Source organism: Spermophilus citellus (genome assembly GCF_964194105.1).
Source record: "Spermophilus citellus genome assembly, chromosome: 2".
In the NCBI taxonomy this organism is placed as follows: Eukaryota; Metazoa; Chordata; class Mammalia; order Rodentia; family Sciuridae; genus Spermophilus; species Spermophilus citellus.
Window position 1 is genome coordinate 226,492,732 of NC_138183.1, and position 13,809 is coordinate 226,506,540.

The 13,809-nt window shown below is 44.4% G+C and overlaps 1 protein-coding gene across 6 annotated transcripts in view; it reads left to right on the plus strand.

Moving 5' to 3' along the window:
- NAT10 (N-acetyltransferase 10) overlaps positions 1 to 13,809 on the plus strand; it is a 39,033-nt gene that overhangs the window by 5,802 nt on the left and 19,422 nt on the right. For 4 of the 6 annotated variants that reach the window (XM_081279677.1, XM_081279678.1, XM_081279679.1 and 1 more), the window contains 8 exons: positions 970 to 1,141; positions 2,629 to 2,751; positions 4,875 to 4,936; positions 6,281 to 6,395; positions 6,493 to 6,600; positions 10,089 to 10,222; positions 11,609 to 11,702; positions 11,829 to 11,927. In XM_081279677.1, the coding sequence (XP_081135803.1) occupies positions 970 to 1,141; positions 2,629 to 2,751; positions 4,875 to 4,936; positions 6,281 to 6,395; positions 6,493 to 6,600; positions 10,089 to 10,222; positions 11,609 to 11,702; positions 11,829 to 11,927 (907 nt within the window). The remainder of the gene's footprint in view (positions 1 to 969; positions 1,142 to 2,628; positions 2,752 to 4,874; positions 4,937 to 6,280; positions 6,396 to 6,492; positions 6,601 to 10,088; positions 10,223 to 11,608; positions 11,703 to 11,828; positions 11,928 to 13,809) is intronic. The other 2 variants (XM_081279682.1, XM_081279681.1) reach the window with 1 other exon arrangement.

Below are 13,809 nucleotides of genomic sequence, written 5' to 3' on the forward strand. Positions count from 1 at the left end.
CGCCTCCTTGTCTTGATCTGGCAGAATATCATGCTAAGTCATGAACCCCAGGCACACGCTATGAGGAGAGGTGGAGATCATCTCACCCAGCTGCCTCTGCTCATGGAGGAAGTGGAGGCCTGCAGGGGGAAGGGCTTTCATTTTAGCTGTAAATTAGAGAACTGGGGTAAATTTTTTGACCAGTTATAAGCCATCATTCTGGAATGGGGAGTAAATCTTTCTGTAAAGGAAAGGTAAATCTCAATTGAATATTCAGGGCTTTTAAGACCAGAAACAGTTCAGGGATTTCTGAGCCATGTCCACCTTCCATTCTAATCCTTGTATCCTGTATCCTTATTGTTTTAGATAAGAGCTGCCCTTGAGGACATGATCCCATACTCTGGGCAAAGAAGTAGAGGAATTCATTTAGGAAACATGAGTGCAGTAACCTGCCATTGCCCTGTCTTTCCCAGGCCTCTGGGGGGTAGCAGTGTAGTTGAAACTTTGGCTTGAAACTAAGATAGCAAGGCCATTTAGGTTTGGATTCAAGCTCTGGCCAAAGGCAAGGTTTAAGTGCTAGTTTTTTTTTTTTTTTTTTTTAAAGAGAGAGAGAGAATTTTTAATATTTATTTTTTAGTTTTCGGCAGACACAACATCTTTGTATGTGGTGCTGAGGATCGAACCTGGGCCACACGCATGTCAGGCGAGCGCGCTACCGCTTGAGCCACATCCCCACCCCTTCAGTGCTAGTTTTTAAAGCAGAATAATTTGCTCAAGGTACAACAAAATAAGGGAATAGTTCACACACAGGCTGATCTGCGACTTAATCTTTTGCTCCAGTGCCTCTTCATGTTGCTTCTCTAAAATGAAGGAGTCCAAGTTCCCTACTAGCTCTGGAGGGTGATCACCAAGTCTCTCCTCTGTTTCCATGTTCTTTACCTCTCTGGTTAATTGGCTCTTATGGGTTGGGGGGGGGGGTGGCGATTGCAGTCACCGGAAGAAGAGAATGCGACAGCTGCAGAAGAAAATTAAGAATGGGACCTTGAACATAAAGCAAGATGACCCCTTTGAGCTCTTTGTAGCAGCCACAAACATTCGCTATTGCTACTACAATGAGACCCACAAGATCTTGGGCAATACCTTCGGCATGTGTGTCCTCCAGGTGAGTGACTTCCTCCAGCCTGTGTATTGCTTCCACACTGAGAACTGGTATATGATAAGAACAGGTTCTTACCCCCAATATACCAAGCATTATTAATGGAAGACTTGGCCACTTTGCCAAGGAAACCAGATCACTAACCCTATAAAACAAAGAATTTTCTGCATAAGTTAGCAGCTGTCTGGAGACCCCAGAACTTACAATGATGTGCTATCTGGGTGATCCTAAATTAAAGCTTGAAGCAAGCACAGGGAACTTTGACTGACCCTGGAACCTCAGATCCTTATGGGCACGCATGGAGACTTCCCTGACACATGAACATTGCAGCTTGATTAACCAGCTGGATAGAAATATTTGCATCCACTTGTGTTGGCTCCTGAGTGCTTGGTAGCATAACCCCACATACCCTAAAATCCCTTGCTTCACCCCAGAAAGCTGCTTGGTGAATTTATCCACAAATATACATTCTCTTATTGGGAAAGTTAATAGACTTACGTTTCTCATGTTTCTTTCTTTTTATTTCTGGTGGGTATTTGTTTTAGTCTATGATTTTTAAAAAATCCACGACAACCCCTTTCTAAAAAAATTTTCATGCACAAATTCATGTTTTTAAAAAAATACTTATTTTTTTGTTGTTGTTGAACACAATACATTTATTTTTATTTATTTATTTTTATGTGGTGCTGAGGATCGAACCCAGGTCCTCGCACGTGATAGGCGAGCATTCTACCGCTGAGCCACAACTCCAGCCCCAAATTCATGTGTTTTTGTACTTATTATGTTATGCACTTTGATCATGATTATGTAAATTATAAATCATATTTAAGAGAATATAAATTAAGAAATGGGGAAATCAAGAACAGAAGTTCTGTTTTCCTTGCATTCCAGTGGGTTGTTTAATACACTGCTTACTAGAAAAGAGCCTCAGCCTCCTTTGTCTTTATCACTAATTTGTCAGGAGTGTTGTGCTCCCAGCCCTTACCTGGTGCTGGGATGAGGGCTTTTTTAAGCACTAGCTCCCCCGTGTGGTGCAGTTGAGTTTTGCCAAACAACTTCCATCTGTAGACATGTTAGAAAATGTAAACATGTTTCTGAAATTTGACTATAAATCAAATGAAGTTTGGAAGACTTACCTCCAGACAGGATTTTATTAGAGATTATTAGAAACTCTATTTTTGTGTGTGTAGTGCTGGAGATTGAATTCATGGCCCTGTGCCTGTGAGGCAAGCACTCTACCAACTGAGCTGTATCCCCAGCCCTAGAAACATTTTTGACATATAAAACCATGTCTTCCTAACCCTAAGGACCAGACTCTCTTCCATGGTGCCCCTAAGGGGTTGTGAGTGTGTTATGTGTTTCTTGGTGAGCCAGATGGGGGGTATGGTCTTGTGTTTCTACCCGAAGCCCTGATATTGGCTTATCACCTGGCCTTTGGTTAAGTATCTCTGGGGTGCTGTTTGCATTACCAACCCTCTAAGGTCTCCTTGTAGGATTTTGAAGCCTTAACTCCAAACTTGTTGGCCAGGACTGTAGAAACAGTGGAAGGTGGCGGACTGGTGGTTATCCTGCTCCGGACCATGAACTCACTCAAGCAGTTGTACACGATGACCATGGTAAGGGTCGGGGTTTTTTATTTTTTTAACATAATGGTCGGCGTTCATATCAGTCTGATTTTGCTCTAGTCTGCTGTAAGATTTCCTGTTGAGAAGGTAGATAGCCTCTGGGAGCTCTTTGACAACAACTAATGAAAAAGTCACTGCAGCTGAATCTCAGGGGCTCTGAGTATGCCTAGAAATGTGAAATTCAGATATGATGCAGACTATATGTAACTAAATATTAAATATTTTTAATATAATAATAGGATAATAATAATTAAATATTCTTAATATAATAGTAATAATAAGCCAGATATGGTGATTTAATTCCAGTGACTTGGTGGGCTGAGGCAGGAGGGTTGCGAGTTCAAGACTAGCCTCAGCAATTTAGGGAGGCCCTAAACAACTTGGCAAGACCCTATCTCAAAATAAAAAATAAAAAGGGCTGGGGGTGTGGCTTAGTGATCAATCCCTAGTACCAAAAAAAATATTTTTTTTTCCTAGAATAATATTCTGCTAGAGCTTATTTGTGTTTTGCAACAAAGGGACAATTGGCAGAATTCTCTCTGGCCCTCATCTTCTAATAGTTAATGAAGCAACGTTTGCCAGCTTTGCTTTCAGTTTGGCAAGAATTTTAAATATGGGAGTGGTAGTTTACTTCCTAAACCATGACTGAGGACATGGTTCAGAGTGGGGTGTGTTTAAAACAGATGCAGAGCTGGTCTCCTGGCTGGTATTGCCACATTGGTGTTCTTAGAGGCAGTTTCTAAGAGCTGCCCATGACCCAGCAGCTCAGAAATGGTGTCAGGATTGGCCTCTGGGTTGAATGAGCTATGTTTTTCTAGTGAGATGGACTTTCCTCAAATCTTGAGGCTGCTTCCTGCCTTTATCACTCCTGCTGTCACTTGCCACTGTAGCCCCTCTTCACACATGACCAGCACACATTCACCCCTGGGCTTTGCCCTTGTTGTTTCCTCTGGCATGTGCTCTTTTGGATTTCATCATGATTCACATCCTTACTGCCTTCAAGTTCCTGTTCCAGTATCTCCCCATGAGTGTGATCTTTCTTCATACTGTTTAGAAGAGGTGGTTCCAGCTGTAACTCTTTAATCTTCTTTATTATTCTTCAAAGTACTTGACAGCGACTTCTAGTTACATATTTGTTTTTTTGTCTGTTCTCCTACATTAGTTACTAACTTGATGGAAGCAGGAACTTAGATGCTTTTTTTTTTTTTTTTTTTTAGTTGCAGGTGGACACAATACTTTATTTTATTTATGTGGTGCTGAGGATCGAACCCAGAGCCTCACACATTCGAGAGGAGCACTCTACCGCTGAGTCCCAGCCCCAGTTTTTTTTTTAGTTGTAGGTGGATATAATACCTTTCTTTATTTAATGTGGTACTGAGAATTGAACCCAGGGCTGCCTCACACGTGCTAGGCAAGCACTGTACCACTGAGCTATAACCCCAGCCCTAGGATTTAGTTTTTCTTATTGTTGTTTTTCTTACTGATATTTTCCCAGATCCTAGAAGAGTGCCTGGCATGTTATAAGAACTCACTAGATATTTGCACATGACTGAAAGACTCTGTGCCAATAACACTTTGTTCTTCCTGTTTCTCTTAACATGGCTGACTGCTTACCCTTCTAATCTCAGCTTATCATCTCTGAGAGACCCTCCCTTTCTGCCATATATAAACAGGTCCCTCTCATTGTTATCCCCACACCCTGTATTTCATTTGTAGCATTTGCCAAAATGTGTATGTATTTACTCATTGTCTTCCTCCAACCACTGGACTGTAAATCCCATGAGAGCAGAAGTCTTGCTTCATTCATCAGTGTGTACCCAGAAGTCTGGTCCACCTAGTTAGCAGGTATATTTTATTGAGTCAGGGTGCTGGATCAAATGTGGAAAATGTCAGAGATGAGGCGAGGGGAAGTTGATTGGGATTAGAAGCATTGCGTTTGGTGTCTGATCCCAGTTCTAGCAAAGAGCACTTGGCCAGTTCAGCAGAGCAGGTGGGAGTGGATTTTCTTTCCCACGGGGTTGCTCATGTCTCCTGTGATAGAACTTTGTATCTGAGCCCTGGGCCTCAGTGTTATTTAGATGACTTTGTTAATGGATGTTGTCTTGCTTTCTTAGGATGTGCATTCCAGGTTCAGGACTGAGGCCCATCAGGATGTCGTGGGACGATTTAATGAGAGGTAGGTCTTAAGGGTATTTCTCAGTTCCTTCCACTTGTTGGGAAGCCAAGGTGGGAGAAATATTTTTATCTTGGACCCAACTGAAAGCTTTTGTGTCAGCAGAGTCAGTACAAGCTTCCAAAATGTGCAATTCTTCAGCAGCTGCAGCTGGGAAATGATCTGGGTACAGTGCAAGGGGGTGGAAAGCTGGTGTCTGTGGACACCTGGACTCAGTCTTGCTGCTGGCTCTGACCAACCCAGTGGCCTTAGCCACGTTTCTGTCCCTCTCTGGCTTTAGCCTACTCATCTTTGAGAGGTTGGGAGCGGTCTATCTGGATCACCATTTCCTGTATTTCACAGAATAGTTGTCTTTTAGAGGGACCTTGTGACAAGAAGACTTCTGGCCAGCTGAGTGGGACATACTGACACTGTTTTTCCATTATGAAGAGTCTCACTTACCTATTCTAGCCTCAGAAAAGTCTTGCAACAGCTGGCACTTGTTTGATTGTTTCCCATTCCCAAATTAATTTCACCATTGAGCCTCCTTGTAGGGACCATCAGTTAACAGCCCGTGTTATACTTTGAGAAACTGGCCTAGATCAGTGTTCCCTTTGGGATTGTTGGCAATGTTGGGAGACATTTGGACTGTCTTGACTCTGGGGGTGCTGAGGGAGAGAGCTACTGGCATCAGGTGATTGGAAACCAGGATGCTGCTTAAAAGAAATCATTATCTGGTAAAAATGTCTGTAGTGCTGAGGTTTAGAAATCCTGACCTTGATGAACCTGGGGCCTCTCTGATTTTAACATCCTGTCATGCTTTGGCTCAGTAGAATGAGGACAGGAGGAGCAGCTACATGTTATTCAACAGGACAGAAGCCTGTGGAAGTATCAGGAAAGGCCCTTTTCTTGCGGCATGGAGGATGTTTGAATTGTGTAGCAAGTTAATTTTTCTGTATATAGGGAATTCAGTGTTGTATTTCTTCAGGGAGCTTTCTTTTCTCCTTATTCATTTGTGTGTGTTGTGTTTCCATGTGTGTTTCCCTGTGTGACTGGTGGCCATATGGGGCTTTTGGAGTAGAGCCACATTACTGCTAAAGGGCTGCAGATAATGAGAAAAGGACCAGAGGACCTAGCAAAAGCAATCATGGTTGTGCATCTGGGATCTTGGCTTTCTTGATTGCCACATAAAATGTGTTCAGGTGTCTTGTAGAGGAGGCTCTGATTATCTCGTTGCTCTCTAGTTGGGTTCTGGCTTTCTGAGATGTGGGGCCCAGTGATCTTCCTGAAGAAAAGCAACTTGTCCCCTCTTGTGCAGCATTGTCTGCCTCCTCAGCACCTCACCTCAGGACTGCTTTTGTCCCTCAGGTTTATCCTCTCTCTGGCATCTTGTAAGAAGTGCCTTGTCATTGATGACCAGCTCAACATCTTGCCCATCTCCTCCCACATGGCCAGCATTGAGGCCTTACCTCCACAGGCTCCGGTGAGTCTGGGTCCAGGGCTCAGGGATTTGGGGGAGCTGTGATTTCTGTGGTGACCCCACGTGGTAGTGGCAAACCTCTTCCTCTTTTCTCTGGTAGGATGAGAATCTCAGCCCTTCTGCTCTGGAGCTGCAGGAGTTGAAAGAGAGCTTGCAGGACACCCAGCCTGTGGGTGTGTTGGTGGACTGCTGCAAGACCCTAGACCAGGTGAGTGTGGGTTTAGAACTGCCCTATCCCAGGGTCAGCGATACAAGGATAAAACAGTGTGCAGAGAGCAGCCACGGCCCACTCAGGATGAGTCAAGATGAGAGACTCCTAGAAGGGCCTTTTTTCTAGCTTGTTCCCAGGTGTGCCCCACAGCAGCAGGGCTGTTCTTCATGTCTGGGTTTGCAAAGGAGCTAATTCAGGGAGCGGGGGTCATGGGAGATGGACAGATGAGATTTCCAGAAGAATCTTCTCAGTGCTTTTTCCATGATAGGGTATTTATAATAGCTAAAAACCTGGAAGTACACAGGATGTGTTTAATTTCAGCTGTGTTGGTGGTGTTAAGGTTTTGCTTATGGCTCCTGTAGAATTGAGGAATGGGGAGCGCGAGGCCCCTTGTACTTACTTCATTCCAGTGTGAACCTGATGAGAGCCCCTGGGGTGGCATGAACAGCAGGCTGGGTGGGAACTGCCAGGATGCATTTCTTTGCTCTCTGGCGTAGCCAGCACTAGTAAACTCAGCTTCTCCAGTGTCTTTCTGCCAGCTGGGCACACCCCAGAGGACTTCAGGCTGCCAGGTGTGTTCAGGATTCTGGTCCAGCCTGAGCCAGATGAGTGGCACAGGCCTCTTAGCATTTGGCTTTGCCTTCAGAATGGAAAACAGCTGCAGAGACCCCGCCCACTGGGGCCTGAGTCCCAAGAGGCTGGTTTTCCTAGTCATCCTGGAAACATAATCACTAGCTCCATAGCTCTGTATGTAGCCCAGGCTGTAGGCTCTAGGCTGCTTTGAACCTTTTCTGGTACCTTCTGTATCACCAATCAGAGGGATGAGAGATAGGATAGAGGAAGGGAGAGAAACTACGGTACTAGTAATTAATGTTATAAAAAAGGAAACGGCCAAGCAACACAAATGACATTAGTATGAAAGCGAACACATTGAGAAAACGGTATTTCCACTTGGCAGTCCCACTCTGCAGAGACGCTGCTGTTCAGGGTTTATCATGTGTCCTTTGACCTTTCCCTGCGCATGTCAATGGATATTTCACTGTATAGGGTGAGAGTGGCTCCTGGTAGACATTTGGGCTGGTTCCAGCTTTTTTTTTTTTTTTTTTGCTATTATAAACAGTATTATCAGGATACATCTGTGGGCATTGTATCTAGGACATGCTTCTGAAAAAGAAATTGCTGGGTCAGGGGCTGTGGGCATTAGAGTGGGTGTCACACAGTTGACCGAGCTTCTGACAGTGTGCAGAAATGCCTTTTGCTCTGCAGCCCAGCCTGCACTGAGTGCAGCTAAACTTGTCAGTTTTCACCACTCTCATGGGAACTTCTGATGGTTGCTTTAATTGTTACTGTTATTACAAGGGAGACAGGTACTTTCTTCGTCTAATCATAGGTCACCTCTTTTTGAGGTGAACCAGTTTGCTTGTGACTGCCCATTTGTTAATTGGATTGTTGTCTTTTGTCTGTGTGTGTGTGGGTTTTTCATTTTAGAGTGTGTTTTTAGTCCAGTTAGGTTTAGTCAGCGTTCACAGCTTGCCTAAAGTAAAACAAAAGATACAGTATTTCGCAAGGGCCAGGTTAAGACAACTAGCACCTGGATCTCCATTGAGCATTGCCATCTGGAGAGACTCTGGCTTCCTGAAGCTGCTCCCTTCCACCTCGTCAGCCTCCTTTCTGGTCCTAGAGAACCCAAGCTGCACCTCTACCCCAGGCCTAAACATTTGTTGATCCCTCTGCTAAAGTACTCGCCCTAAGAGAGACACAGGGCTACTTCCTCAACTACTTCCTCAACTTCCTGAAGCTGCTCCATTTCCTCTCTGTCCGTCTGTCCATCTATCTGCTCAGGCCTGCATCTCTTTAGTGTTTTCCTAGTTTGTTGCCTTAATGAGCGAGACTGCTTCCTAGAAGTGGACAGGCCAGGCTGACCATGCACCCAGCTTTGCAGCTGGGAATCCAAGTTTGCGGTAGTGTCACCTCTCTTCAGTGCCCCTGGCATCTTGTTTCCCCTCTAGGTGCAAGGCCTTCCTAGATGCTGGGCTTAAGAGTTAATGAGGGACACCTGCTTCTTGGAGTGTGCCTTCTAATGGATGAGACGGGCACTGCTTAAATGAAATTAGGAAATTATGGTGTAGTAGAAGCTGGTAGAAAAAGAAAAGTGGCCAAGAGGGTGGGGGCATGCCAAGATGGGGGTTTTGTGGTTCTAGATACAGTGTTCAGGGTGGCCTTATTCAGGTGATATTTGGACCAAGCCTTGGAGAAGTTGAGGAAGTAGCCCTGTGTCTGTCTTAGGGCGATTACTTTAGCAGAGGGATCAACAAATGGTTAAGCCTGAGGTGGAGGTGCAGCTTGGTTTCTCTAGGACCAGCAAGGAGGCTGACAGGATGGAAGCCGTGTGAGGGGGAGAGAGTGGAGGGCCATGCAGGCCACACAGAAAGGGCTGTGGCACTTACACTGTGAGGGATGGGGGAAGTGGAGGGTTTAAATATAGTCTTGTCTCGCCACAGCTTCCAGAGGCTTCCCCGGGCTTATTTGTAAAAGGATCCTCTGGTTTGAGCTGCACATGGGCTGTGGTGGGAAGTTGGTGGAACTAGGAAGACCAGTTATATGGCTGCTGTCATGGGGAGGTAGGACAGGATGGTGGCCGTGAGCAGAGTGGTGGAGGAGGATGGTGAGGGCTGTGTTGAAGGGTTACTGCCTTGCTGACAAGATTTGGTGATGAGTAAGGGATGGAGGAGAGTGCTGAGAATGCTTTTGGCCTAGATAATCAGACAGTTAACTGAGATGAGAAGCTTATAGTGGAGGAGGTTTGGGGAACATTAAGCATCAGTTTCAAGTTTGAGGTGTCTGTTGCATAGTGGAGGTGTACAGGAAGTAGTTGCATGTACCCAAGAGTCTGGAGTGTGGGGAAGAGGTCTGGAATGGAGATATGAAATTGTCTTGAGCATCTGATTGGTATTTAAGGCCTTGGCACTGAGAAGAGATCGAGGCAGGGACCATCATACTGAGGACAGCAAATGCACTTCTGGGCCTTGGCTCATGGTCTGACAGGAGACCCAGGAGCTTGCTCTGGGTTGCCCTTAACCAGTGTCAGCTTAGCATCATTGGCTTATGGGTGCCCTGTGCGTTCTCTTGAACAGCTGCAGTAACTTGTCTTCAGCACAGGGCAAAATACTTGAGTTGAGTGCCAGCGAACGTTCCCACCCCTTTAGGAGACCAATAAAATGAGCTCTCTGCTTTCGTTCTGGGAGCCCTCTTGATAAGTTCTTGTCAGAGTTGTGTCTCCTTAAATGGAAGCCCTAGTTGCCTGTGAGTTTGCTTGCTTGGCTTGATCTCATTTTTGTGATTGTTTTTGGTCAAAATATCCTAGTGTCTGGCATCATGACCCAGGATTGAAAAGTCCAGGTGCTGAGCAGTGCTTTTTGGCCTGTAAGAACTGCCCTGTGCTTTTCTCAACTCACTTAATAATATGTTTGTTTCTCTTTCTACAGGCCAAAGCCGCCTTGAAATTCATTGAGGGGATCTCGGAGAAGACCCTGAGGAGTACTGTTGCCCTCACTGCTGCCCGTGGACGGGGAAAATCTGCAGCCCTGGGATTGGCTATTGCTGGGGCGGTAGCATTTGGGTAAGGGGTCTGACTCTCCATCTGTAGGACCTCTGAGCTTTGAGGGGATAGTGTGCACGTTTTGAGGTCAGGAGACTGGCAGAACTGTTAGCTCAGGTTCCCCATTCTCAGCTGGTTCACTGTGATTTTTTTCAAAGTCTTGGGTGCCTGCTTGGAAACAGCAACAGTTTACCCCAGGACACCCAGAGGGGCTGTGTGCACAGACACCCACCAGGGCCTTTGTTTTTTGCTGTTTACAGTTGAACAAACACAAAAGCAAAGGATGTGGGGTCAGAAACTTTAAAATTTCAGGGATGAGAATATATGTACTTTGCTGACCAAAGTACAAGTTGGATATTTTAATGATCTTGATTAATAGGTCTTATGCCAGGTGCAGTGGTGCACACCTGTAATCCTAGTGACTTAGGAGGCTGAGGCAGAAGGGTTGCAAGTTTGAGGCCATCCTTTGCAACTTAGCAAGAACATAACTTGCAAAAGGATTGGGGGTATAGCTTGGAGGTAGAGCACCTCTGAGTTCAATCCTCAGTACAAAAAGAAAAGTGTGGGGAATGGGTATGTAATGTAGTTCTGTGGTAAGGTTGGGTTTGGCACTAGCATGTTTAAAGCCTGGGTTTGACTTCCTCAGTACTAGGAGGGTGGGGGAAAATGTCTATTTTCGAGGAGTTGCCTTTGAGTATGTTACTTTTTTTTAGTCCTGGGTGGAAGATTTATGCAGTTGCTAATATAATGTGTGCTCCCATGCAGATATGATAATGGACCTAGAATTTTCTTTGTTCTATATGCATAATCTTCCTTGGCCCTCATTTCACCCCTGTGGTCATTTTATAGTTGGGTAAACTGAGGTGGTCCAGTGACACCCAGGATCTCCCATCAAGTCACTGGGGTAGATTTGGGGCTTAACCTTAGCTCCTGACTTCAGCTCTGTCCTTCCTGCTGCTCCATCCATACCACTCAGCCTCTTGGCCATGAGTATCCTTTGTACTTAGCTAGGATTCTGGAGGTCATTTGTGGCCTTGACCTGGCCGCGTTTGGAAACCTCAGTGCAGTGAGTGCCGAGTGTGAGGCTCATCCTCTTTTGTCAGGACGCTGGACTGAGGCAGTTTGCTGGTTCTGCATGCTGACAGTTGTCCCTGCCTCTTGCACTTTGCCGTTGCAGGTTTTGGTAATTGAATGTCGCCTCTTGTACCTTGTTAATGTGTTTTCATCGCTTTGGGAAGAAAAATTTCCTCGGGTCTGGAGATACTTTCCTTCCCTAGCAGGTGTCTGCCTTTTTATCCTGCTGTTGTCTCTGGTTATCCCCAGTGTGACAGGAGCAAACAAAAATAGTTTTGTGTTTTTAATTTTCTTCAATTTCTTAACAGATCCTCCCTTTTTTTCTTTCTGTAGGTACTCCAATATTTTTGTTACCTCTCCAAGCCCTGATAATCTCCACACACTGTTTGAATTTGTATTTAAAGGATTTGATGCTCTGCAGTATCAGGTAAGAAATCGGGATAATTTCTTTTGATTTAGTGCTGATTTTAAATCCAGGTGGTCTTTGGAATGTTTGCTTGCTTCTTAATATTGAATTTCTAAAGCTCATCATTGGTTTGACCCTTTCCCCTAGGAACATCTGGATTATGAGATTATTCAGTCTCTAAACCCTGAGTTCAATAAAGCAGTGATCAGAGTGAATGTCTTCCGGGAACACAGGCAGACCATTCAGGTGAGGCTCGTGCTCAGACCTTGTTCCTTGATACCATGCTTAGATCCTGCAGGATGTAATGGACTCTCTGAATTTTCTTCCAGGTGTCCTGTGTACGGTGTAATTGTTGTAACAGTATTATCATATGAGAAACTGTTTCTAGATTTCCAGCTTTTTCTAAAGAAGGACATTAAGTCAACAAATGTGTGTAGTTTGATTGAAAAGTTGTAGTTCTGCCCCACGAGTATGGACTGTGGGATTGAGATTATGCTGATAAGCAAAGAGAATCATTGTTCTGACATCAGTTCTCATTTTGTTTGGTTACTGCAGGTTTGAAATGGTGCATCAGTACCTAGAACGATGACTTCACTATTTAAAAGAAAAAAAAAACTTTGCAAACTGTGCTCTTTGTGGTTTAGCCAATGACCTATTTTCTTTTTTAAACAGTATTTTCCCCAAAGCTCCATAAATCTTGGGTGCTCTGTAAACCTGAATGCTCTGCTCTTAGTCCAAAGGCTGCAGTTTTGTTCAGTCTCTTAAAGGCATCTGTGTGACAGGCTTATAGAAGGGACCAAGTCTGCCAGGCTCTTATCGGAGTGGATTCAATGATTATTTTTGGAGTTGTTGTGGGGGAGGGAAGTGAGCTAGGTGAACTTGGTAGTTTGTTCTTGAACTTTAGTGCATATCAGAGCATATGATGTGCCTGTTGAGTAGGATTCTTTGATAAAAGAATCCAGATGATAAACAGTGTCCTATGTCCATGCCTTTTACCTGAAGGATCTTAATTTTTTTCATTGGATCTTTTTCTAGAATCTCTTCGTTCTACATACTTCTTCCCACCTTTTTTTTTTTTAAATATTTATTTTTTTAGTCATAGGTGGACACAATATTTTTATGTGGTGCTGAGGATCAAACCCAGTGCTTTGCTCTCTACCTCTGAGCCACAACTTTAGCCCCTTCTTCCCAATTTTGCTTGATTTCTTTAGCAATAGTAGTCTTTTCTCCTCTCAGCTATGTGTTGGGGGTGGGGCTGGGGGCAGCTGCAGGCTATGAGAATAAAGAGACCTGTTAAAAAATCAAGAAAAATACACTGGTCAAGAAGGAAAACATTTCTCTGAAAGGCTCTGGCTCAGCCCTTGCTCCCTGTCAGATTTATAATCAAATACTGGGGTCCTTTTGTCTCCAGACTACAGTATGAGTGCAGAGGAGGTGAACCGGCTTGTGAGACCCCATTTATGTTCCTTTGAGACATCCTTCTTGCTGGAGAAGGCCTTTACATTAAAGCTGTTCATGACCCCAGGCCTCATTCTGTGCTTCCATGACATGCTTGTTTAGTTTCTGCCCTTGAAAGTCAAGACGTGGGGCCTGTTGAGAATGTGTGTCCTGTTGCCAGAAGTGAGTAGGCTTGTTCTCTCCCTGACCCAGAAGCTTCAGTTAAGCAAACAGTTAATGGGATTGGGATGAAATATTTCAAAGCTGCAGGCAAGTACTAAAATAACACTGAAATGCCCAGCACTGAGATTTTAAGGAATGTTGACATGTTGCTGATTTCATGATTAAGGGTCATTTTTATTTTTGAGAACTTGCACATCAGATGCAGTTGAAGTTCCTCTTGTATCCCTCCCATTTCCTCCTGCCACTCTCTGTAGGTAATGGATTCTGAAATTGGTGCATTTCCTTTCCATTTCAGTAGTTATTACATAATTCATGTCCATGAACAGTAGTGTACGTACTTGTCCTCCATGGTGCATCTTTCCTTACTCAACATTCACTTTGAAGATTTGTCAGGTTGAAGCTTATAGATCTGATGGATTCATTTTTAAGCACTTCATGAGTAAATTTGTTTCTAGAAGTAGAATCGCTGGGTCTTAGGGTATGCATAGATTTTCAGCTTTCTTGGTTT